Source organism: Thermobia domestica, chromosome 18 (genome assembly GCF_964235325.1).
Source record: "Thermobia domestica chromosome 18, izTheDome1.hap1.1, whole genome shotgun sequence".
Classification (NCBI taxonomy): Eukaryota; Metazoa; Arthropoda; class Insecta; order Zygentoma; family Lepismatidae; genus Thermobia; species Thermobia domestica.
Genome location: NC_137471.1, coordinates 655,164 through 678,844, shown reverse-complemented (window position 1 = coordinate 678,844; position 23,681 = coordinate 655,164). Strand labels below are relative to the sequence as shown.

At 36.5% G+C, this 23,681-nt stretch overlaps 1 protein-coding gene across 2 annotated transcripts in view; it reads right to left on the bottom strand.

Moving 5' to 3' along the window:
• Positions 1–2,857: 2,857 nt before the first annotated feature.
• Positions 2,858–23,681, bottom strand: part of LOC145675995 (tetraspanin-9-like) — a 37,247-nt gene continuing 16,423 nt past the window's right edge. For both annotated transcript variants that reach the window (XM_081746833.1, XM_081746832.1), the window contains exons 4-5: positions 9,907–10,122; positions 2,858–3,182 (exon numbers count right to left, since the gene is read on the bottom strand). In XM_081746833.1, coding sequence (XP_081602959.1) covers positions 3,069–3,182; positions 9,907–10,122 — 330 coding nt within the window. In that variant the 3' untranslated portion in view covers positions 2,858–3,068. The remainder of the gene's footprint in view (positions 3,183–9,906; positions 10,123–23,681) is intronic.

Genomic DNA, 23,681 nt, shown 5'->3' with positions numbered 1-23,681 from the left:
CTTTCCAATAATAATAATAATTATAAGAATAATAACGGAATAACAGAATTACAATACCAATTACGTAAACTTCCCTTCCAATAAAGAAAACATAATTACCACGTCGGGATTCGAACCTGGGTCTCTGCCGTATGAGTTCTATACTTTATCACTCTATTACAAATTCCTCATACAAAGATAAGAAAATAAATTAGTAGTTACGGAAGATAAAAATAGAACTTTCTAATTCTACACGTGTTGATACAATTCAAAGAATGCGAAAATAATGTCTACCAGTTATTCTTCTTTGGAAATTACAAGTTAAGGTGAGCAAGAATACTAATGTAAATAGTGACCATCGTTAAAAACAATCAGGTAGACACAACTTGAACAACGTTTCGTGGTATTTTCCTCATTGACGATGTTCTATATAACTTGTTTTTGAGTTAAAGAAGGAAGTCTCGAGTTAGTCATTGTGACACTCACATAAGCAACGTCTCCTTACAGGATCATTAATATCTTGTGTGTAGTCTTACATGCAACGTTTTAACTAGCTAATAGTTTTGGTCGAAGGTGAAATGACGCAGTAGTTAAGTGGTTAGCGCATTGAACTTTTATTCAGCGAACCGGGTTCAAATCCCGGCCAGGTTCAAACTTTTTCAAATGTTTCAATATAAATTTCAATAAATACTCAGTGTGACAAGCAAGATTTTCTCTTCTCCAGATTGCCAATGGAGGCAAATCATTTTCAAATTTATTTCCAGCAGTTGTTCTAGATTTGATATTTTCAACTACTTTGAAACATTTTCTGATTCAAACGTGGTCAGTATTTTTATTTCTCGAAACGTACAGTATATAACGAGATAATATATTACATACACAATTATATTGAGAATAATATGTGGTGTTCACTGGACAAAACGATCCGAAGCATAGAGATTCATCTCAGAATGGAGAACTTCATCTATTCACAATTTTACTTGCATGAAGACCTGACTCCGTGCTACCAACTACTGTCGTGCTAAGGAAAGTTAAGTGTAAGTTGGGTTGCAACTGTCCAGGCGTTTTACAAACTGAAAATTATCTCGACCCCAAGTAATGGAATTAGAACACTCAGGAGAGAGATACTTTTGCTGGTGGCTGTACATCACTACTTTATTCTAATATTGGTCCATACGTAAATAGAAATCTCGTGTACTTATTCATAATTATGGAATTCTATAATTCACATTTCAGTGTTGATAATTAAACACAAATATTATCAAATCACAGTCACTAAGGATGTATCTGTACCAGAATCAAAATAGTAAGGTAATGAATTCTAGATATTTGTGGGAATTAATTGTGTAAACAGCAGCAAAGAACAATTCTAAATAAAATAAAATAACACAGACTTTCAATCGTTTGAACATTCCTTTTGTTCTCTTGATCTATTTCTTACTGACTAGGCCTACATAGACCTTCCAAAGCTGAAAGAACATCTGCACACGGAGCGATTTTCTTCAGATAATGACGTAACGGGAACTGAGATAAACTCCATCTTAAGTTTAGAAAGTGTCAAAATGAAAGTGAGAATTAAAAAAAAAAAATAGTTGTTATACTGTTAGAAATAATATGGTCCAAGAAAGGAATAAAACAGAAAAATAAATGGAACAAACAGTTGTGAATGACTCAACAATAAGAATAATTTCAATGCAATTGATTCGTTTTCAGCATTACATTACGTTATTTAAAAGATTACTTTTTCCTTCTTGCTGTCAATCAACAAAATCGCACCATAAAATTTAGTAATTTCTCAGAGGTCATAGGTCAATGAATAGCCCTTGTGATTCTGACGAACGATGTGGAAACAATTACTCTGCCAACTTTGCCAAACTTACGCTACCGAAAGATATATCAACCAAAAAGAACGAGCTTATCATTTTCTTACTATTATTCTACCAGCCATCATTACTTTCGTTGTTTATATCAGTGATGCCAGGTCAGAAAGTCAAAATATAGACCTCTGTGGATCTACAGTAAAATATCTTCAAACTTTTCGTACTTTTATTAAAATATCTGGATAAGTATACAAGTATGTAAGATTAAGCTATCTGGTAATCCTTCAATACAGTACGGCTATTTAATAAATAATGCCGAAATAAGGTAAGTGAAGTAGTTCCTTTCTGTGGCATTCAGGAGCATCAAAAACTCATTAACATACGCAAAAGAATCGAAGTTTTAATTTCTATAAGAGTTTGAGTTCATAAACTGTTCGTAATATACAATAATACACTAGAAAATAATAATATAAACTTTTTAAAAAAATCTGTACATATGCAGAAAAATTCGTAAATCTGGCAATGCTGGTTTACCTACTGAATAAACTACATTATTTAAATCTTTTGGATACACTATTGTTTGAGCACAGGCAAATCCGACAATCTAACTTGTGTCAAATTTTTCCGTTTTCTTGTTGGCTGCAATTACTTATATTGAATATACAGTATTGTATTACATAGACCATAAAACTATGTACATGGAGTACTTCTATAAATCACCATATAAAGTGACTTGTGCGATATATCTTCGGATACAGGCAACAGTATTACATTTAAAGAAATGCTGTATTATATGCAAATCCTTCACTGTGGTAAATAACCTTCCTAATAGGAAAGTGTATAATTTGCTACTGGATACACTGCTATGACGTATTTTATCTATTCCTGTTTTACAATCTTCTAAAACTGAAACAGAATTTAGTGAATCCTTCTCGCAGAAAGTGGCAGAAACAGTGGACATTACAAGAAGAAGAACATCAATCAACAAAATCGCTGAAAAATAATGTACCAAGCTTATTTTTTTTTTCTTTTGAAATTTTAACAGATCAGGGGTAAAGCATAAGGATCAATCCTTGTGTTATATGGCGTCAGACTTTAACAAAAATCCCACTAAAAATAAGAAAGTTGTTCACTGTTTTCACAAAGAACCCGAATATTCAATATCTGCTACACTTCCTCCAACAGTTGTGCGAATTTGTATTACATATCTTTCCGATAATGAACTATATTGAATGAGCTTTTTTCTTTCATTTTCTTTTATACACTCTTTTATGGTGAACTTCTCACAAACAAGCGAGAATCCCGTTGCATGTCCTCAATTTGTTGGCGTATTCTTTCTCTGATGTAGAAGATCATGCGAATAGATAGAACTATTCCACCAACCTGAAAAACACAAAACAAATACTTTAAAATATATTATTTCTTTTATTTTCAAGTAAATGGAGAAATGGAAAAGGGCTATAATCGTGAGTGACAAACTACTCCTTCGAGAGTGCTTATAGTGGTTTTAACCCTTTTAGGATTTTTGGTAATTTTTGTTACCATGGCGTAGTATCGTCTTTGACCACTTATTTAGGTTCTATAACAGGTATTTAAGCCGGCTTTTATTGGTCAAATCAAGGATGTACCAAAGAACACCCCAGATGCGTTTGTGAACCGGATGGTCAGCTTAGCGGCGCCAGGTGGGGGCGGAATGGCATGACTTTTTAAATTTTTCTTAAGGCAAATTTCAAAACTTTTCATACCTTTAGTTTTCAAGATATCAGATTGAAACTTTGCATACAGATTGTGTGCACCCTTAGATGGTTCTCAAATTTTTATGAGATCCCAAACTGAGGCCGGGCACGAGGGAGCGATTTTTCAGAAAAAATCCCGTTTTTTCCTCATTTTTTTTGCCGGTTCATGTGTATGAAACGGATATGTGAGTGGTAAAATTAGAAAGTGCTCGTTATACTGAAGAAAATGGCGTTTGAACCATGAATCTAGACCAAGTGTGTGTGTGTGTGTGTGTGTTGTATATATGCATATAGGGCCTAAACTCAACTTTCACATAGGACTTTCCACATTTTTTTCCGATCTTCGTTTTCAAGATACAAGATTGAAATTTTGCACACGTATTATGAACATAACAACGTATTTTTTCAATCTTTAGATCGCTATGTCAACCCATACCCGGACCAGAGAGAAAATGTGTTTTGGCGGGATTTTAAAAAATCCGGATTTTTCCGGTTCAAGTGTATGATGCGAACATCCGAGTGGTATCGTTGGAAAAGGCTTGTTATACTGAACAAAATGGCGTTTGAACCATGACTCTATGTCAAATAGTAATGACGCAATGGAGTAATTTGGATAAGGGCGTATCCTGTAAAATGAGATATACATATTTTCTGCAAGTTTGAGCACGTCCGCTTAGGTCTAGGTGGTGTTAAGGTAATATCTCTGCTCCGTAGTTAACGCCTGTCTCCAAAAATAGTGCGTGAATACGTTGGTTAGTTGGATAAGGGCGTTTGTTTTTCTGCTCTCTTGAAAAATTGAAGAGTTGCTAGTTACGCCCTTATCCAACTTTACCATTATATATATAGTGCAGTCAATAAAGTCGTTGACTGGTATTCTGAATATAGGCAACCAGTAGAACCCATGGTTGCTGTGCTCAATGTGAACGTCCACACACACACACATTGACACAGACAATTGCACAGATCTACATTGTTGAGAATAGTTCTGGTTCAAAATAGTTCAAGGATGATTTTCTCTTTTGACCTGTATTGTCTCGGATTTTAACATTTTGGAGGTAATGGTGATTGTCTTGTTAGTTGTGGATCGTAGAGGAGACGCCGTGTTTCATCCCCTGTTATTATCCGGTTCAGGAACGTTTCGTCAGCGTCAGCATTTCTGATCGTTGGTCTTGTGTCAGAATGCGTGAGACACGGTGCTGGGTGACACGCAACATGTTCAAGTTATCCGTTAGAATGTTGTGACACGTACCTTGGCTGATCCATACTGTTGATACGATATTATCTACCGACTGGGAACTGTTAGCGCGTATCACCATTGCAACCTCTTCGATCTTGCGTTCTGTTCGGACTGTTGTTGGTCAAAGTACTAGTTCATAATCCTCTAAACTCTTTCTTTCTTCCATTAACTGTTAGTGCCAGTGAAACACCGTACTGCGGCCAAGAACGTTGTCACTCTACACTTGCCTTATCACCTGCAACGTTTCTGCAGTGGATTTGCCTAGTTTTTGGCACAGCTTAATGTTTGCCCGTTGCTCAAACTGCGACATTCTCCAGGTCCGTCGCGGCGCAATCAACTTCTTTCACAACAGAAACAGTACGTCTGTTTACACTCTTTACGATTTCTTGCTGAGTCGAGAAATGAACTTCCACTGCTTACTCTACGATATCACATACCAGCTGTAGTAAACAACTAGCGCCACACTGCGTCCAGTCCACGAATTTATTGACTGTACTAGTATATGAAAGTCTGAAGGTGACCATATATATATATATGGTCACCTTCAGATTTTCATAAATTTTTTCGGACCTTAGTTTTCAGGATACAAGAGTGAAATTTTGCACACGTATTATGAACATAATGTATTTTTTGTTTTAAATTCAGATCCCTACATGAACCTAGACCCGGGGCAGAGGGACTCAAAAATCTCGAAAAAAAAAATTGTTTCGAAAAATCTCCCGTTTTTCCCGTTTCTGGTGTATAATACGGACAAGCGAGTGGTGCCGTTGGAAAGTATGCTCTATCTTAAAACAAACAAACAAACAAACAAACGAGATATGAACTATGATCCTACGATAAATAGTAAGGAAGCAGTAGCTGTTTGAGTGAACTAAAATTTACCTCCGAAAGTGGAAATTCTAAAAGAGTTAACTCTTTTAGCAGCAACAGGGAAATTTGGATTAGCAGTAGCGAGACAAATGAAATTATATCGGTGTTGGCAGGACATAAAATCATATGAAGCAAAATTTTATTCCATGTCGTTAACTCCTTTCGTTTCATTTTTAAATATATAATATATTACTATCTCTGAGCTGAATCAAAAGTTGAAATGAAATGAAACGAAAGTTGCTGTTAAATGTATCAAACCACGATTATACTCGGAAGCTAAGGGTGACTGCGGTAACGATAATGAAAGAATGATCGAAGTGTGAGGAAATGGCAGAATCCAGTGAAAAATAGGGATGGCCACAAAATTCCGGTTCCGACGGAACCGGTTCCGCGAGGAACCGATTCTGGGAGATCCGGTTTTCAGAACCGAAACCCGGTTCCAGAACCGGATCTTAGGGACTGGTTCTAGACCTGGATCCGAAAACCCGGTTCCAGAACCGGATCATAGGAACCGGTTCCAGATCTGGATCTGAAAACCCCCAAAGACCCGTAAAGGAGGCACAAAGTTCACCTTCAAAACACTGCAAAGAGGACCATGCACATGTGCCCTCCCCGCCCAGACCCGCTTGTACCCCCAAAAAAGAAATCTTGGTCCACCAGTGGGTGTTTAGCCAAATGAGTTTGCCTGTTTAGCCAATGAGTTTGGCAGTTACCCAGTTTATTAAGCAAATTAGGCAAGCGGCCGCCGCCTGGGCGCCTGCCTATCACTTCCACCATTTCATCTAGCACATTGTTGACAACCTGCCAGCAGCTCAGGTTTAGCTTAGGGATGGTCACAAAGTTTAGGTTCCAGCGGAACCGGTTCCGGGAGGAACCAGTTCTTGGAGATCCGGTTTCGGAACCGGTTTCAGACCTGGATCCGAAAACCCGGTTCCAGAACCGAATCTTTGGAACCGGTTCCAGACTTGGATCCGAAGAACCGGTTCCACACCTCTATCCGAAGAACCGGTTCAAGACCTGGATCCGAAAAACCAGTCCCAGACCTGGATCCGAAAACCGGTTCCGGAATAGGATCTTCTAGAACCGGATCCGTTCAGACCCGAAAAACGGTGATTGTCCACTACAAAGTCCACACCGCGCTAGCTAGGATCGAATCAGGGTTTCCACGCACCAATGGTAAGCACTCTAACACTGAGCTACCGCGGCTCTGAAGCATAAGTTCAAATCTTTAAGTTTTACGTCCCACGTTCTGCCGGTTAGACTAAAGGAAACGGTGATGATGAGCGATGAATGAAATAGTGGAATGAAGAAAGTGGGCGGAAACGGAAAACCCCGAGAAAACCCCCAGACATGGTGTTTGTCCACCACAAAATTTACTTGGCGTGACCTGGGATCAAACCAAGGACCATATGCACCAGAGGTGAACGCTTTACCACTGAGCCACCGTAGCCCCGGAAGAAGCATAAGTTGAGAAATAGATAGGTAACGCTAATAAAAACAGGTGGAACGAAAATCTTTATGAGCAAGGCTCATATAGTTCGAATATCACATTAAGCTGTAGGAACGAACGAACTTTTGTTTATGAGCGTACACTCAATGTTTTACTCTTTATATCTGGCATAATTAGTTTGAGTCATTGTCTGGATATTCCACCAGCATCAAAGCAGAGTAAAACCCTGATTATACGCGGAATTAGGTGGCAAGGACACCGTGGGTAGCAAAAATCGAATAACCTGAAAAAAGACTAAAAATCAGGCGCAAATATGAAAAGTAATTCAGCATAAAAAACTGTGTTTTATTGTACAACTTTTAAAATACCTTGTTTTATCCAAATTCTTAAAATAAAGAACAGTAAACCAAAGACAATACTGTACTGTAAACCTGTCAATAATTTTTTACCTTCGTACTGAAGGGCCTATTGTATTTGCCAGCTTGCTGACTTGGATTTTTTTAAAGGTTCGTAATTAACCCTTCAGAGGCCGCCAGCAGACTCTCACTCCACAGTGAACAATGAATGTAATTTGCTACTATGTAAATCACTCTTTCCAACTCCCTTTTCCATACCTTACAACAATCGCCTTCTGCTTTATCAGAGTAAAGTTGAGTTGATTTTGAGTTTAACGTCCCTTTCAGCAGCGAGACTATATGAGACGGGATCTACTGATTAACGTGGAATCCGAAACACATGAGTTCTTGCAGGGAATCGAACCCAGGTCTCCCACGCCTTATCAGAGTAGGGTTGCATTTCGAAACGTGCACTATTGTTGGAAATGTTGGTTTTTACAATGGAATTCATTTTTATGTTTTAGGACATACAGCACTTATTTGCAAGCGGAGAGTCAGTCCGCAGCAATTACTTACGAAAAATAATTGAACGTGGCTGCAGCGGAGTTAATTTATTTTCGCAACACTCGCGATAATCGAGGCTTTACTGTATACCGTATGAATCGAGAACGAATCATTGTTATTTCACCTTTCTACAGCTTCCAGATATTTATGAATCATTAAGCCACTTCACACATTTGTATCGATTTACGAATTATGAACTTAAGATGAGACAAAATTAAGCATGTTTTACGATTATAGTCGGGCTTCGACCGTGCAATACTGCTAAGAAATTTGTAAAGGTGCCTATGCTTGGCTCTCCATTAGCCCATTATTGAAGAGCTACACCTTGGGAGTAACTGTAGGTTTAATTAATTCAAAACTGAAACTACAGGGTTATCCTGAACGATTTATCAGGTTTTCAAAGCACTGTTTATTTACAAGTATACGACGTGCAAAGACGGGTGATGCATCAAAAGATAGATACGCTCACCAAGTTTAAAAAGCCCGCCTCGTGGCTTGCGTGCACGCCAGATCGCAGGCATGTGACGGCATTCTACAAGATGGCGGCAATGCAGGAGAATAGTGTTTGTGTGTTAGAATATGTGAAATGCTCGTCGGTTACGAGCGTTCAGCACGCATTCGTATACAATTACAGGAAAGCTGTACCTGGTCATCAGGGCATTTTCCGTTGGTTTCGCCAGTGTCGTAATACTGGTTGTCTGCGTGTAAAGGGAAAAGTACTGGAGGCCCGTGTATCTCGAAGGAAATCGTGTAGTTCGTGAGAGAGAACTCCACACGGACATGTGACAATTCAGTACCCCACAGTCTTACATTGTGACGAATCACCTTTCCAGACAAATAGTATGTCTCCTCGTCGCTTAATATCAATATCCCCGCAAAGTCATTATCTCCCTCCATAGTTTGTTGCGTTCGGGTACAAAACTCAAATCGGTGGGCATGATCATATGCAGTCAGGTGTTGTAACAGTTAAAAACGGTAGGGTTTGAAAGGAAAAAAAATTCCACACCGTTTTCTGCGCAATGCCCAGTTCATGGGTTGCACGAAGCGTATTTTCGAAATACACTGAAGTCTAGCCATAAGACATTGTGAACGGGGTTACGCTTGGTAACAATGTAGGAAAAATGAATGACGTGTATATCGCGATTCTGTTGGTGACATCACGAGTCATAACATACATACAGCACAAAGCAAACGCCAAATGATGTCGGTCCTCGTAGCCAAGTGACCTAGCGCAACATGGTAGTAAGGAAAATTGTTTTTGCGTGGGTTCAAACCCTGCCTAAGGAAAGTTTTTTAAAATTCTTAATAACACTTGTTTCGTTAAAATAATATTCAAAAAGTGATTTAACGATTATTTTTTAATATAATTTTCATTAAACTTCTTTCATTAAAATAAGTTTTCCCTTGTACTGTAGATCCATAGCAAAAGTAGTAATAGTAGTAGTAGTAGTAGTAGTAGTAGTAATAGTAGAAACGGGTTAGAATGAAATTCAGCATTCATTTTGTTTCCGTGCGATGTTGCCAAACGTAATGCCTCCTGGCTAGGGCTGAATGTATTTCGAAAATATGCTTGCACGAACAGTTGATACTTACTTGTGAGCTGCAAGCTGTCTCACTAAACGCCGAACACTTGTAACCTACGTACACTTCGCATTCTAACACAAGAACTATTATCCTGCATTGCCGCCATTTTGTAGAGTGCTGTCACACACCTGCCATCTAGCGCGAACGCAAGCCACGAGGCTGACTTTTAAAACTTGGTGAGTATATCTATCTTTCCATGTTATCACCCGTCTTTGCACGTCGTATACTTGTAAATAAACAGTGCTTTGAAAGCCCGATGAAACATTTAGGCTAATCTTGTATTCTGTAAGCTACGTCTTTTCGTTTTGTTTTCCTGTTTTGTAATACTCACAGCTACCAAAGAGAAAAGTACTGCAAAAGTTCCAAGAACAGATCCATTGACAGCAACAACATATTTGAGTTTCCTCAAACAGCCATCCTGGTAGTACTCTTTTAGTGCGAAAGAGTACAAGCAGTGGTCCCATTCATGAATGCAGCAGGTCATCGGCATCATTTTCTCGTTGCGGTCCTTCCAGTCCAAAGGACCGTTCACACCACAGCATTTTAGCTTTAGAAAAATAATTAATACATATTAAATCACAATTTTAATATGAATTTTGTCACTAGTAACAAATTATTTCTATAGCAATAGCTGCAACTATACTAGGAGTCCCCTGTAATTTCATTATTATCTTGCGATTAAGGAAAGCTGGCATCTGTTAGTTGGTGAGAACATGTGGTGCATTTGAGTTCCTGTTGCCAAAATTTCTGTAATAATGAAAACAGCAGCTTTGGTGACAAACTTAGAACGTTTAACAAGTCATAATTATATATTCGTACTAACAAGGTAGGATGTTTTCCAAATAATAATAATAATAATAATAATAATAATAATAATAATAATAATAATAATAATAATAATAATAATAATAATAATAATAATAATAATAATAATAAATTGTACTTGGAATATTTGACAGAATATTCAACATACAACTAACGGCAACAGTGGGGTCAATGATTTTTTTAAAAATTAGAAACACTATTATAAAAATAGTGCAATGATTTGTACACAACCCCCTCTTTTGTTTTGTTTTTAGTATCTGCTAGATGTTATATTTCGCACTATACTTTTATATCGATTGTTCAAAACATACTGCAAGTATTCTACAACTTCCGGCACTGTTAATAAGTTGTCCCTTATCAAACTTGGAGGGAAATCTTGTCTCTGATAAACCGTTTGGTGGAACCAATTTTAGCAGAATTTTTCGGACACGTTCTGTTTTTTCTTGTATATCACATTTCTATTAATTTGTATGTTATTTTCCTACATCTCATTCCTTTTAACTTGTACATTTCTTCTCTTATATCAAATTCATTTTAAAAAGGTATTTTCTTTTTCTATATCACATTCCTTTTAATTTGTATATTTCTTCTCTTACATCAAATTCATTTTAAAAGGTTTGTTCTTTTTCTATACCACATTCCTTTTAATTTATACATTCCTTCCCTTATATCAAATTCATTTTAAAAGGTATTTTCTTTTTCTATATCACATTCCTTTTAATTTGTATATTCCTTCCCTTATATCAAATTCATTTTAAAAGGCATGTTCTTTTTCTATATCACATTCTTTTTAATTTGTATATTTCTTCCCTTACATCAAATTCATTTTAAAAGGTATGTTCTTTTCCCATATCACATTCCTTTTAATTTGTATATTTCTTCTCTTATATCAAATTCATTTTAAAAGGTGTTTTCTTTTTGTATATCACATTCCTTTTAATTTATATATTCCTTCCCTTATATCAAATTCATTTTAAAAGGTATGTTCTTTTTCTATATCACATTCCTTTTAATTTGTATATTTCTTCTCTTATATAAAATTCACTTTAAAAGGTATGTTCTTTTTCTATATCACATTCCTTTTAATTTGTATATTTCTTCTCTTATATAAAATTCACTTTAAAAGGTATGTTCTTTTTCTATATCATATTCCTTTTAATTTGTATATTCCTTCCCTTATATCAAATTCATTTTGAAAGGTATGTTCTTTTCCCATATCACATTCCTTTTAATTTGTATATTTCTTCTCTTATATCAAATTCATTTTAAAGGGTGTTTTCTTTTTGTATATCACATTCCTTTTAATTTATATATTCCTTCCCTTATATCAAATTCATTTTAAAAGGTATGTTCTTTTTCTATATCACATTCCTTTTAATTTGTATATTTCTTCTCTTATATAAAATTCACTTTAAAATGTATGTTCTTTTTCTATATCACATTCCTTTTAATTTGTATAGTCCTTCCCTTATATCAAATTCATTTTAAAAGGCATGTTCTTTTTCTATATCACATTCTTTTTAATTTGTATATTTCTTCCCTTACATCAAATTCATTTTAAAAGGTATGTTCTTTTTCTATATCACATTCCTTTTAATTTGTATATTTCTTCTCTTATATAAAATTCACTTTAAAAGGTATGTTCTTTTTCTATATCATATTCCTTTTAATTTGTATATTCCTTCCCTTATATCAAATTCATTTTAAAAGGTATGTTCTTTTCCCATATCACATTCCTTTTAATTTGTATATTTCTTCTCTTATATCAAATTCATTTTAAAGGGTGTTTTCTTTTTGTATATCACATTCCTTTTAATTTATATATTCCTTCCCTTATATCAAATTCATTTTAAAAGGTATGTTCTTTTTCTATATCACATTCCTTTTAATTTGTATATTTCTTCTCTTATATAAAATTCACTTTAAAAGGTATGTTCTTTTTCTATATCACATTCCTTTTAATTTGTATATTCCTTCCCTTATATCAAATTCATTTTAAAAGGTATTTTCTTTTTCTATATCACATCCCTTTTAATTTGTATATTTTTCTTTTATGTCAAATTTCTTTTGATTTGTATCTTCCTTTTCCTATGTTGATTTTTTTAAAAAATTTGTTTGATTATATTACATCCTTTTAACCCCTACACATTCTTGAAACTGAGAGTTTATCGAAGAGTTCAATACTCACTTAAGTTATCCCCAGGGCCGGTTCTAGACATTTCTTAAGTGTAAGCAGACAATTTTTAGGCGTCCGCACTTACATCATAATAAAAGAGTAGAAAGTTGTAATGAGCAAAAATTCTTCACATAATTGTTAATTGCAAGTTTCTTCAATACCTGTAGTCTCCGTTTGAATGTTAACGAAATATGTCGAAATTATAATTGACTGTGGCTGAATACTGAACATAGTTCCAATTTTATTAATTAATAGCATTTCTTATTAAATAAGCACAAGACACAACAACTTATTTATATATATAAGATGTATCTTGAAAAGTACAATTTAAACATAAAAGTCGAAACAGAATAAAATTCATGAACTTCAAATCTAACATTAACACAGATTTGATTTTGACAAACAGGTATAGTCTCATAGTTCATTAAAAGTATATTTACCTAGGTACATAATGTTTACTAGTGATATGATTATGATAATAGCTTAACTTCTCGTTCTCTTCGTTACTGAAAAATCATGTTATAAAGACACTTTTCTGGATTTCGATTTAGCAAAATCTCTTATTAATGCATCCGTATCCATTTTTATTGAGTATGTCATTTTCAATGGTCGTCAAATCTAATACATTTAATCGTTCTTGACAAATAGTTGAGTTCAAAGAGTTCTTTATTAATTTTAGCTGAACTTGTTTAACACACAACAAATGACAAAAGTGTGTGCTTTAATCGATATTTAATTTGTCTTTGATCCAGTGGTGGAACTTTAAAATCAGGTTTCCAACAAAAATTCTTTTCAAACCCCTTAGGCCTATAAAACAATTCAATCCTTTCATGTCTCTTAACAACATACACGTTCAAAATCGGGCAATGAGTAACACAACGTAAACACAAGAAGTGGCACACCCAAGATTCAGGGGCGGATCCATAACCGACTTTTTTTTTTGGGGGGGGGAGGTTGTCATACTGCTACTTTTAAGGGCTGCAAACTTTGGGATGGGTTTTATTTATATATATAAAACAAGAAAGTTTCTTCTTCTGGGGAGGTGCAATCGCCCCGATCGCCCCCCTGGATCCGCCCCTGCCAAGATTCCTCTTTGGGTCCGAAGACTTTTCAGAGTAGTCTACAAAATGCAAATACTTTTGTGTATTTGCCCCCTGAAATTGTGCTAATTTTCTTTAAAATTAAAAGTTCTGGGGGATACAGACTCTTGGAACACCTCCGTCGGTGCATCCCTGAACACAAGTAATAATGAAAAATCTACTTTGCATTAGGACAATTACCAAATGTTTTAAAATATTGCTCCATCTAAATTTAATACGAGAGAATGCAATGATAATGTTTGCTACACTGTTATAATACAACGAGCATATGTATACGCTGCTATGATTGACAGTGAGAGTTCTGAAAAAGAAATGTGTTACTTATAATCATAATGACTTTCAATTACAGTTTCGATTTCGAGTACAGATACCCTCTCGAGTTATATACACATATACTGCGTGGAAACTAATTGTATTCAAAAACAAATGTCGAAATACATTAAATTTAACTCAGACCCGCAACCGAAGAGGCCGTATCCATTTCATTTTAATTTAACGATTAAATTACTACAATCAAGTAAGATAAACTTAGTTTTAAAAGTTTGTCAACTTGCAAATGTTTGGTTAACAGTAATTGATATTGACAACTCCCCCACCTCAACATTTGTATGATTATCACTTTCCACATTTTGTTCAGAAATCGGAAGAAACAAGATCCTTGTTTTAGTGCCTCATTTCTTCTTCTTTCTATTAAAGATGTTCCATTTTAAAACTTACCGATTATCGTTGATGTTTTAAGCTTAGAATTCTGTTTTAACATCATTAATTTTTATTATTACTCGTGATAATAGTGAATAGTAATTACACTTAAATAATAATAAATATTTCTACTACATGTTATAATAAGTTTCAGACTGAGTATTGTGCCATAATCGAAATGTGCATAAATAGCTATAAATCCTGCTACCAAGGAAACGATTGCATTTGCTTTAGTTAAAGGCTAAACAGATTTGTTTTGGGTGCAGTTTTACTATATGGATCCACAGATTGTAAAATGTACGGAAAAATTTGGGGAAGTCTTTAATTTACGAGTAATACTCCCGGAAGTACGTTTCTTTCGCGTGCACCATAGGTGTCAAGGTGGAACAAAATTAGCCCTGCGGAGCTTCTACAACAACAACAACAACTACTACTACTACTGCTACTACTAGTAGTACTCACCCTCCTGCACAAAAGTAAGTAAATCACTTTTGAGTATTATTTTCATCTTACGTTAATGAAAAAAGTGTTACGAAAATTCTTTAAAAATCTAATAATTTCACTGGGCTGGGTTTGAGCCCCCGCCAAAAGTGATTTCTGTTAGTAGCCTGTAGCGCTATCATGCTCGGCCACGAGGACCGACAGGTGAAAGCGTTTGATTTCTGCTATATCTTGCTACGTGACGAGAAACGATAACGCCAACCAATGAAAACCGTGTATTTAGTTCCTACCTCCGGGAGTATTACTCTCTCGAGCTAGTCCTTTTAATTTGTCCATTTTATGTCGAGAACAGAACACAAGAAACCCTTGTGGGCTTCTAACCCGTTCCTACGACTTATACTATGGATCCGTATAGTAAAGCTGCACGTTGTTTTGTACCATAAAGTTTCTTGCGTGTATTATAGTACGGAATCATCCGACGTTCTATTCCTTCCCTGTATATCAGCGTAACTGATCTTATTCTAACTTCTACATTCAATGTATGAACTCTGTACTCATTTGAAATGATTGAGTTGTTCGTGTTAGTAGCTTATCGTGCGACGAATAATTTTAATGCTACGTAACTGAATCTAATAAGTAAATTCATGGATATGAATATGTATAAATAATGTGGTCTTCGTGAATCAGATATCTATATATATAAAAGAGAACGTACAAAATCCTTTGTCCGCTCATCACGCTAATACGGCTGAACCAATTTCTTTCATTTTTGGGGGGTTATTAGGATTTGGACCCTAGATGGTTTTTATCATATCACTTTAATTTTTAATTACCAGTGTCTTGAGATAATTGACCATTCAAGTGTCCATAACGTACAAATCCTTTGTTATTAGTTCATCATAGGTAAAAAGAAACGTATTTATATGCAACCCGCATGACCGTGTCACTCGGCGGGTTAACATAAATGACAGGCGATATACAGCGGAAAATAGCTTGAATCTTCTGTTTAAAATTTTTTAATTGATTTGCTTATTTTTACAGACACTTTTACAATATGCCAGCACCGGGATGACCGCAGCGAAGCGGGGCGGGTTAACATAAATGACAGGCGATATAATGTTAAGATTTACTGCAATCTTCTATGGTTTTTATCATATCACTTGAAAGCGAAAAAGTAAAAATTATCTAAGTAACAAAGTTTATTGCGTTCCGGGGTGACCGCAGCGAAGCGGGGTGAACGCTGCTAGTAATTAATGATTAGAGAATATGTATTTGCTCAACATGAATTAACGACTGACATCTGTGGCTAGTTGTACAGAAGGGAGATGCCGCTATAATCACTGGTTATGATATTTCATACAGACGTGTTCAACTTATTAAGACTCAACATTCAGTTTCTGCATATTTTACTGTTCTTACAATATTACGTGAGAAAATACGTTCGAACTTAGTCCAAATTACTACTTTGTTACTCTGTCCTAATTTCTAGTGGGTGTGGCATATGCTTTTCAATATCAATAAAACAAATGCGTACATGACATTCAAATATAATTACTATACAGTGGGTATGTCCATGGTAACTCACGTTACGTAATGACGTATATTTTGAAAAATACTAACCACAAATAAACTTATAAGCTCCAATTTTTTTAAAAAAAGGAAAGCTGTCATATTTATACAAATAGTTACCAAATATCGTCATTTTATATGATACAGCAAACCTAGGAGAAAAGAAAATACTATAGTAACTCACGTTACAAAATTTCCCCCTACATTCAGAACTGTGATTTTCCAGTACATTTTCTTTTGTCCTGGCATAGCTATGTGCATGAAATTATTATGTAAGATAGGGACACACAAAATTTAATTATGGCAAAAATATTAAATTTTTATTAACATTTTATGACTACTTATTTTAGTGGAATATGCAGAGAGTCGGGTGACTCACGTTACGGTAACTCAGGTTACATTTGTCAACGATCTTTTATTATTAACTATAAGCAACATAAATTTTAATAACTTGAAATAAGCACAGTTTAATTAAGTTAAACATTGAACTTTACTTTCAGAAAAGGTTTCATCAGTTATATGAAATTTTACTTGCGATACCGACAGAAAAAAATAAGACCTATGTAACAATAACCCGAGTATAAGAGCTTCGCTCGCTCAGCTCAATAAATATAGCTTGTATAATATAATCAACATTAAAACTTAGTATATGAAAGGTAACCTACGGGGAAAATAAGAAAATAGTAATTCTCTGAAAAAATAATTAATGATGCCAGCCACATACAACTATATTTTTATCAAAAGAACAACTTGACTAAAATTATTACTATATTTCTTTCATGAATTTTTGTCCCTGTTTTCATGGACATACCCAGTGTGTATATCCAAATTGGAAACAAAAATGAAATGGAATACTTACAAGAAAATTATTTCTCACACAACGATTAATATTTCTTATGAAATCCCTTATTCTTTATTAAGTCTTTTATCCTTTGTGGCATCCTATGTACGAGTTTAGCACATTTTGCCTTCAATTCAGCATTGTGATACCACAAATTGTTGATCTCGATCAATTGAAGTTTGGTTCTAATGTACTTCTTCTCTAGCTTTCCTTTCATGAAGCTCCAAAAGTTTTCAATCGGGTTCATATCAGAACTAGTGCCTGACCACGGAAGAACACTAATTTCGTTGTCCTAGAATAATTTTGTCACAGCTTTGGCCCGGTGGCATGGGGCTCTACCATGCATAAAGATGAATTGTACGTCATCAAACTAGAGTGCAGTCTGGGAAAGCAGTTCTTCTTGAATAACTCGTAAGTATTAGTCGTGCTTCATTGTCCTCTCTACTATATACAGTCTTCCAGGCCCGAAGACAGATATCACATCTCAGACCATGACTGAAGTAGGATGCTTCACGGTTTATTGAAGAATTCCTCCCAGGTCTACGTCGCACATATTGTGAACATTCATCTGACATAGATACATGATTCATCAGTGAAACACACTCTTCTCCAATCATCAGCAGTTCAATATTCTAGGCCTCGTGCCCATTCGAGGCGCTTCTTTGCAATGATTGGAGTAGACTCTAATTTTTGTTTTCTTTCATGACCGTGTGCTTTCATTCCCTCGGCTCAAAGAATCTTTCGAACAATTTCAGGCCAAATGTCTGCGACATACTCAGCCATTTTGATGCTTAAGTCTCTTAGAAGTTGCACTTCTGTTTCCCACACCAATCTTTTTAGTTTTCTGATACCTCTGAGCGATAGCTTTGGTTTTCGTCCATACTTCTCAACCCTATTTTGGCCCTTGTTCATTCCAACAGAGATTCTACTCACAGACTTTTGTTCTATCCCAACTCTACTAGCAATGTGTCTCGTGTATATCTTCCTTCCACCAGAAGTATTTTGTTAACTTCCACGTTACGCGAAGAAAGGTCTTTTGTTTTTCCCCATTATGCTGGAATTATAGGACTACACAGAATAAAAGATTGGTACACGAAACACGTCACGATCATTTTAAACTGGCCCATTCGAACTGTTGAACGCTTTGAACGTCGTTAACTTCTTACGACAGCAACCACAACACTTCAGACTGTTACTTGTTGATAGGAACCACAATAGCTATCTACAACTGAAACACCACTTTCAGAATCCCCCCTTCCCATCGCTAATAGCATCTGCTGTTCAACGGTGATATCACCACTTCAACTGTACAGTAAACAAATGAAGAATCCAATATTGGTGGTTTAACCATTAAATTACATGTTCTAGAACTCTGAAATTAGGACTCCTACATCAATTTTGCATTTTTCGAGCATGAGTCTCATAACTTGAACACGTCTGTAGTACATTGAACACTGTGGCTGTAGAAGATGTTGTGAATACTCTTATCTGCATTCATAACTGTCATTCGAATAAAACATTACCTACAATACATGTTTGCCTTCAGTAGTTTGGGTACTCAAATCTCTTTACAGCTGTTTTTGCTTTTCTGTAAGATGATTGCCACGAGCAAGTTCCTGTAATCTTGTTCGGACTTACTCTTTTTCTATCAAACAAAGTGCTTCCTGCAAATCATCCTCGTTCTTGCTATCAATGTTAAGTCATCAGCAAATTGTGCTGAAAACCTGTTCTTTACTTTTACGCCTTTCTCGTTTTTATCAAACAATCCTTTCATAGCCTGTTCTATATAGACATTGAACAGGAGAGGTGAAAGTCCACATCCTTGCCTTACTCCTTTACTTATTGTTGTTTCCTTCTGATCTCTTACTATAACAGCTGTCTGGTTCGCATAAAGTTACCATATTATTCTTCTGTCTCTGTATTCCACCTTCAGATTCTTCAACGCTCTGAACATTATATGCCAATCTACGTTGTCAAAAGCTTTCTCTATATCTACAAATGCTATCACAATTGTTTTTTTGTTGTGCTGCTCCATGAACAACCGTAGACTCAGAATTGCTTCCCTTGTTCCCCTTTTCCTCCTAAATCCAAACTGCTACTACGATAGCCGTTCTTCGATTTTCTGTTCCATTCATTGTGCGATAATTTTCTACAGTATTTTTCATGCATCGGAAAACAAACTTAACATTCTGTGTTCTTCACATTTTCGTTCACCTATTCTTTTCGGATGCTTTTCTCGAAGCATCTTGGTATCTTTCCCATGATGTGCATTACATTAATAAGATTAAATAGTTTCTCCTTTGTTGCTATTCCGAGATTCTTAATCAATTCTGTTGGCATTTGGTCTATTCCTGAAGTTTTACGATGTTGCATTTACTCCAAAGCATTGTCAAATTCGCATTGTAGAATTGATGATCCTAATTCATTTTCATCGACTTCTTCTTCCTTCTCTATCCCTTCTTCGTTCACTCCGTCTCCTTTGTAGAACTGTTCAATGTATTCCTTCCATCTTCTTGTTTTCTGCTCCTCTTCTATTAGCGTTGTCCCATCCTTGTGTATGATAATGTTTGTGCGTTTCTTTTTCTCACTGAACTGTTTTCTAACCTTTCTTTATGCTGTATCTACATTGACTTTGATGATATTTTTCTCAATTTCCTTGCACAAGTTGTTTATCCAGTTTCCTCTGGCCTCCTTTCCTTCTTAGTTGATTTGATTTCTGCACCTTCTGCGTTCCTCTTCTTTGTTTGTTATCTTGAACTGTCTTTTTTGCTCCATCATTTGCAATATTTTTGATGTTATCCAGGGTTCATATTGGGTTCTCGATTCTCTTCCTATGTGTTCATCGGCTGCTTAAAATCCCTCCTTTCATGAATTCCCATTTAGAGTTGATGTCATCTGCTAAAGCTACCTTAGACGTCTTTTTGTCTGTAACAGTTGCAAATTCCTTTTTCGTGTTTTCATCTCTTCTTAGCTTGATTGTGTTCCATCTTTTCTGTTTGGTGCTATCACTCTTTTCATCTTTAGTCAGAGTTCGCTCTTCATCAACACTAAATTATGGTCTAAGTCAACGTTCGTTTCTGGGTAACTCTTACTATTCTTCACTTGATTTCTAAATGCTTGTCGGACCAGTATACAGTTTATTTGTATTTTTCTTTGTCTACTGGTCTTGTCAATGCAGGGGTGCCCACAAGGGGGGGCTATGACGCAAACTGCGTCATTGAAATATTGGGGGGGGGGGTAAAAATCTATATAAATATATTTGAGAGGGTATATAAATTAATCGAAAAATTTTTTTTCATGGAAGAACACCTACGGATAGGCAACTGAGGGGGGGTGCGTCATGGACATGAGGGGGGGTGGGCACCACTGTCAATGTGCATCTTCTTCTTAGTAATTGTTCGAAGAGACTATTTTTACAGTCAGATCACAGTTTTCGCAGAACTCAACTAGTCATGCACCTCTCACATTCCTTTCTCCTAGGCAGAAATTCGCAGTCATATTCTCTTCTTTGCTTTCGCCGACTACTGTGTTCCTGTCACCCATAATGATTAAATCGTCCTTTTCATGAACTTTCATCAATACTTCTATTTGCTCATAGGTTTCTTTTACTTCCTCATCTGTGTAGCTTGATGTTGGCATATATACTTGGATTATCATCATATTACTCGGTTCGATTGCCATCTTCACATTACTATCTTTTTGTTGTACCTCCAGTTGCCTACAACTTTCTGTGCTATCTTCTTATTCAAGACAAAATAGATTTCTGTTGTACAGTTTACCACTTCTTAATAAAAAAATTCTGAAGTCCCCACTCCACATGTCTCCTCGATCAAGCCACATAACTTTGCTAATCCATAGGATATCTATCTTCATGTATTTCATTTCTTTCTTCAGGTTTTCCAGTTTTCTACAATGTAGCAGCAATCGCATTTCCCAGGTTCCTATTCTGCAGGGGATTCGTTTGATAATGACCGAGGAGGCCCTGCTTGGTTTCCCTCTACTGCCGGGGACGACCCTCTGTGAAATAGTAGTGTCGTATTTCCTAATGCTACATTCTCTTATTTCTCTTTCCATGTTGTTTTCTACGGACTGAGTAAAGTGGTGGTGTCCCATGTCCTTCCACCTCTGCCTGTTTTTGTCCACATCTGAACTTGCCGATGTCAATCATCTTCAGCCTCAGTGTGGTAATGGTAGAGCTACTGCCCACTACCATAATATCTCTCTTCGTCTGACTCCTACCCCTAAAGACCTGTCCGGCATGGGAAGCCGGAAGTAACTCCTAAAATTTTCTATAATTCATATATAAAGGTAACCAAGAGAGTGCTGTTTTTTCTTCTGGAGGTCTGTGTTCAATTGGCCCTCACACCGTGAGTTGAATGCGAATGGAGATAAGGCGAAGGTCAGTTATTGGTGTGGGTATATCCAACATACTACTTGGTTGTGGCAGTTCAGTTACACCGTGAACTTGTGTAAGGACAGAGTGAAAATGGGACCTCTATAGAGCGTCATAAGGGCGTGTATGTTGTACGAGTTCAAACTGGGATCAAACCCCGCTGCAACGGGGCGGAAGTTATGCCAGGCCTTTGGTGAGGCTGTCGTGACTAGACGCAGCAGTGGTTTAACAAGTTTAAGAACGGTGACGAAACACTCGAAGACGCACGACGTATCGGCAGACTAACACATGTACAAAATAGAGCTCTTCGGGCCGCAATTGAGGTGAACAGTGGCCAGACGTGAGGAACTGGGACTACAATTTAGTGTGAGTGGAGAAACAATTTGGCAGCACCTCTATCAACTTGGGAAGCACTACAAGTTGGGCCGATGGATCTCACATGATTTGACTCCGGGGCAGAAGGCAATGCGAACAGATATCTGAGTTTCTTTGCTGTCTCGCCTGAGGAAGAAACCTGGACAGGATGTTGACATGTGATGAGAAGTGGGTCCTGTACGAAGCTCCACGACGCCGTCATCATTGGCTAGCATCCTATGAACCGCTTCCAAAGCAGCTAAAACCAACATTGCACCAGAAGAAGGTCCTCCTGTGTGTTTGGTGGACTGCTCGCGGCGTCGTGACCGGGAACTGCTACCAGCTGGTGAGACCATCAATAAAACTGTGAGCTGTCAGCAGTTGAGCCGTGTTCAAGAAAAACTCAAAACTCCGGAGGCAGCACTTCTGAATTGTAAAGGGGTCCTCCTGTTACAGGATAACGATAAGCCCCACATGGCTAGGATGACCCGGGACACAATTCTGCGCTTTGCATGGGAAACGCTATTACATACACTATACTCACCTAACATTGCACCGACCGATTATCACCTGTTCCATTCCTTGAACAATCACCTTAGAAGACGCCAGTTCAAATCCCTAGTAGAGATGCAAAATGCAGTTGATATCTTCTTCGCTTCACGGCCCACCACATTCGATTGCGATGAAATCCATGGCCTTCCAGAACGTTGGCAGATGGAGACCATTTTTCATCTTCTAGGTACCGGTACGTCTTAGATGACATATCGATGTTCGAAGGTGTTGGGTAAAAATGCGGCAGAACTTTCTTGGTTATCTTTATAGATCTATATTCAAACGAACGATCTATATTTTAAATAGCTCTCCAATATTTCCAAGCTCCGTAATAGTTTTTATCAGGTACCAATAATCCAATAGTTCCTGATTCTTATTAAAAATTTCTGTTTTATTGTTTCTTAACTCAACATACTTTCTTCCTCTAAAATCTATGCTAGAAGCACTTTCTTTCCAACGAATTCACGAATAAATACTTTTCAATAACGCACGATCAGGCTACTATAGGATATGTGTCCATTTCTGTTGTCATATGCTAGAACGATCATTTCTAATATTTCTAACGCGGGACACTGTCCCATCGTCGTAGCTTTGTGTGTGTTCTGTTTTAAGAATTTGTTTTCCGTTTCACTTACTCTCACGTTTTCCAAATGTCCCAAACTGACATGGCGTCACAAAGATTTGTCTATCTTTCTGGAACTATAACGTTTCTGCGTGCAAGAAATAGTTTTTCTACGGGTCCTTGGACAGCTGTAAACACATCTTGTATGGTTTGCAAATATTTTACAAAATGTGGATCATACTTACATGTGTTTTTTTTCTTTCCTCGCAGCTTGTCACTTGTAATGTTCTTGGCATCCTTCTCAAGAACTCTTCTTACTTACACCACACAATGGTGAACCAAAACAGTTATCAAGGTAGGTTTGCCACACTCTAATGTTATGAACCGTCACATCTTAAGGAACTTTTCCCTACATATAAAACATAATTAAGAAGTCTTTGTCCTTTCATGTTCCTGCTGATAACCAAGAGCTTTTTCAGTTGATTAAATTTTCTCCAATACGTCCGCTTTATTTATTGTTTATTTTTGATTTTGAATCATTCTAAGAATGATGGATGGTGAGAGAAAACTTACTGCTTCTTGAAGGAAGTTAAT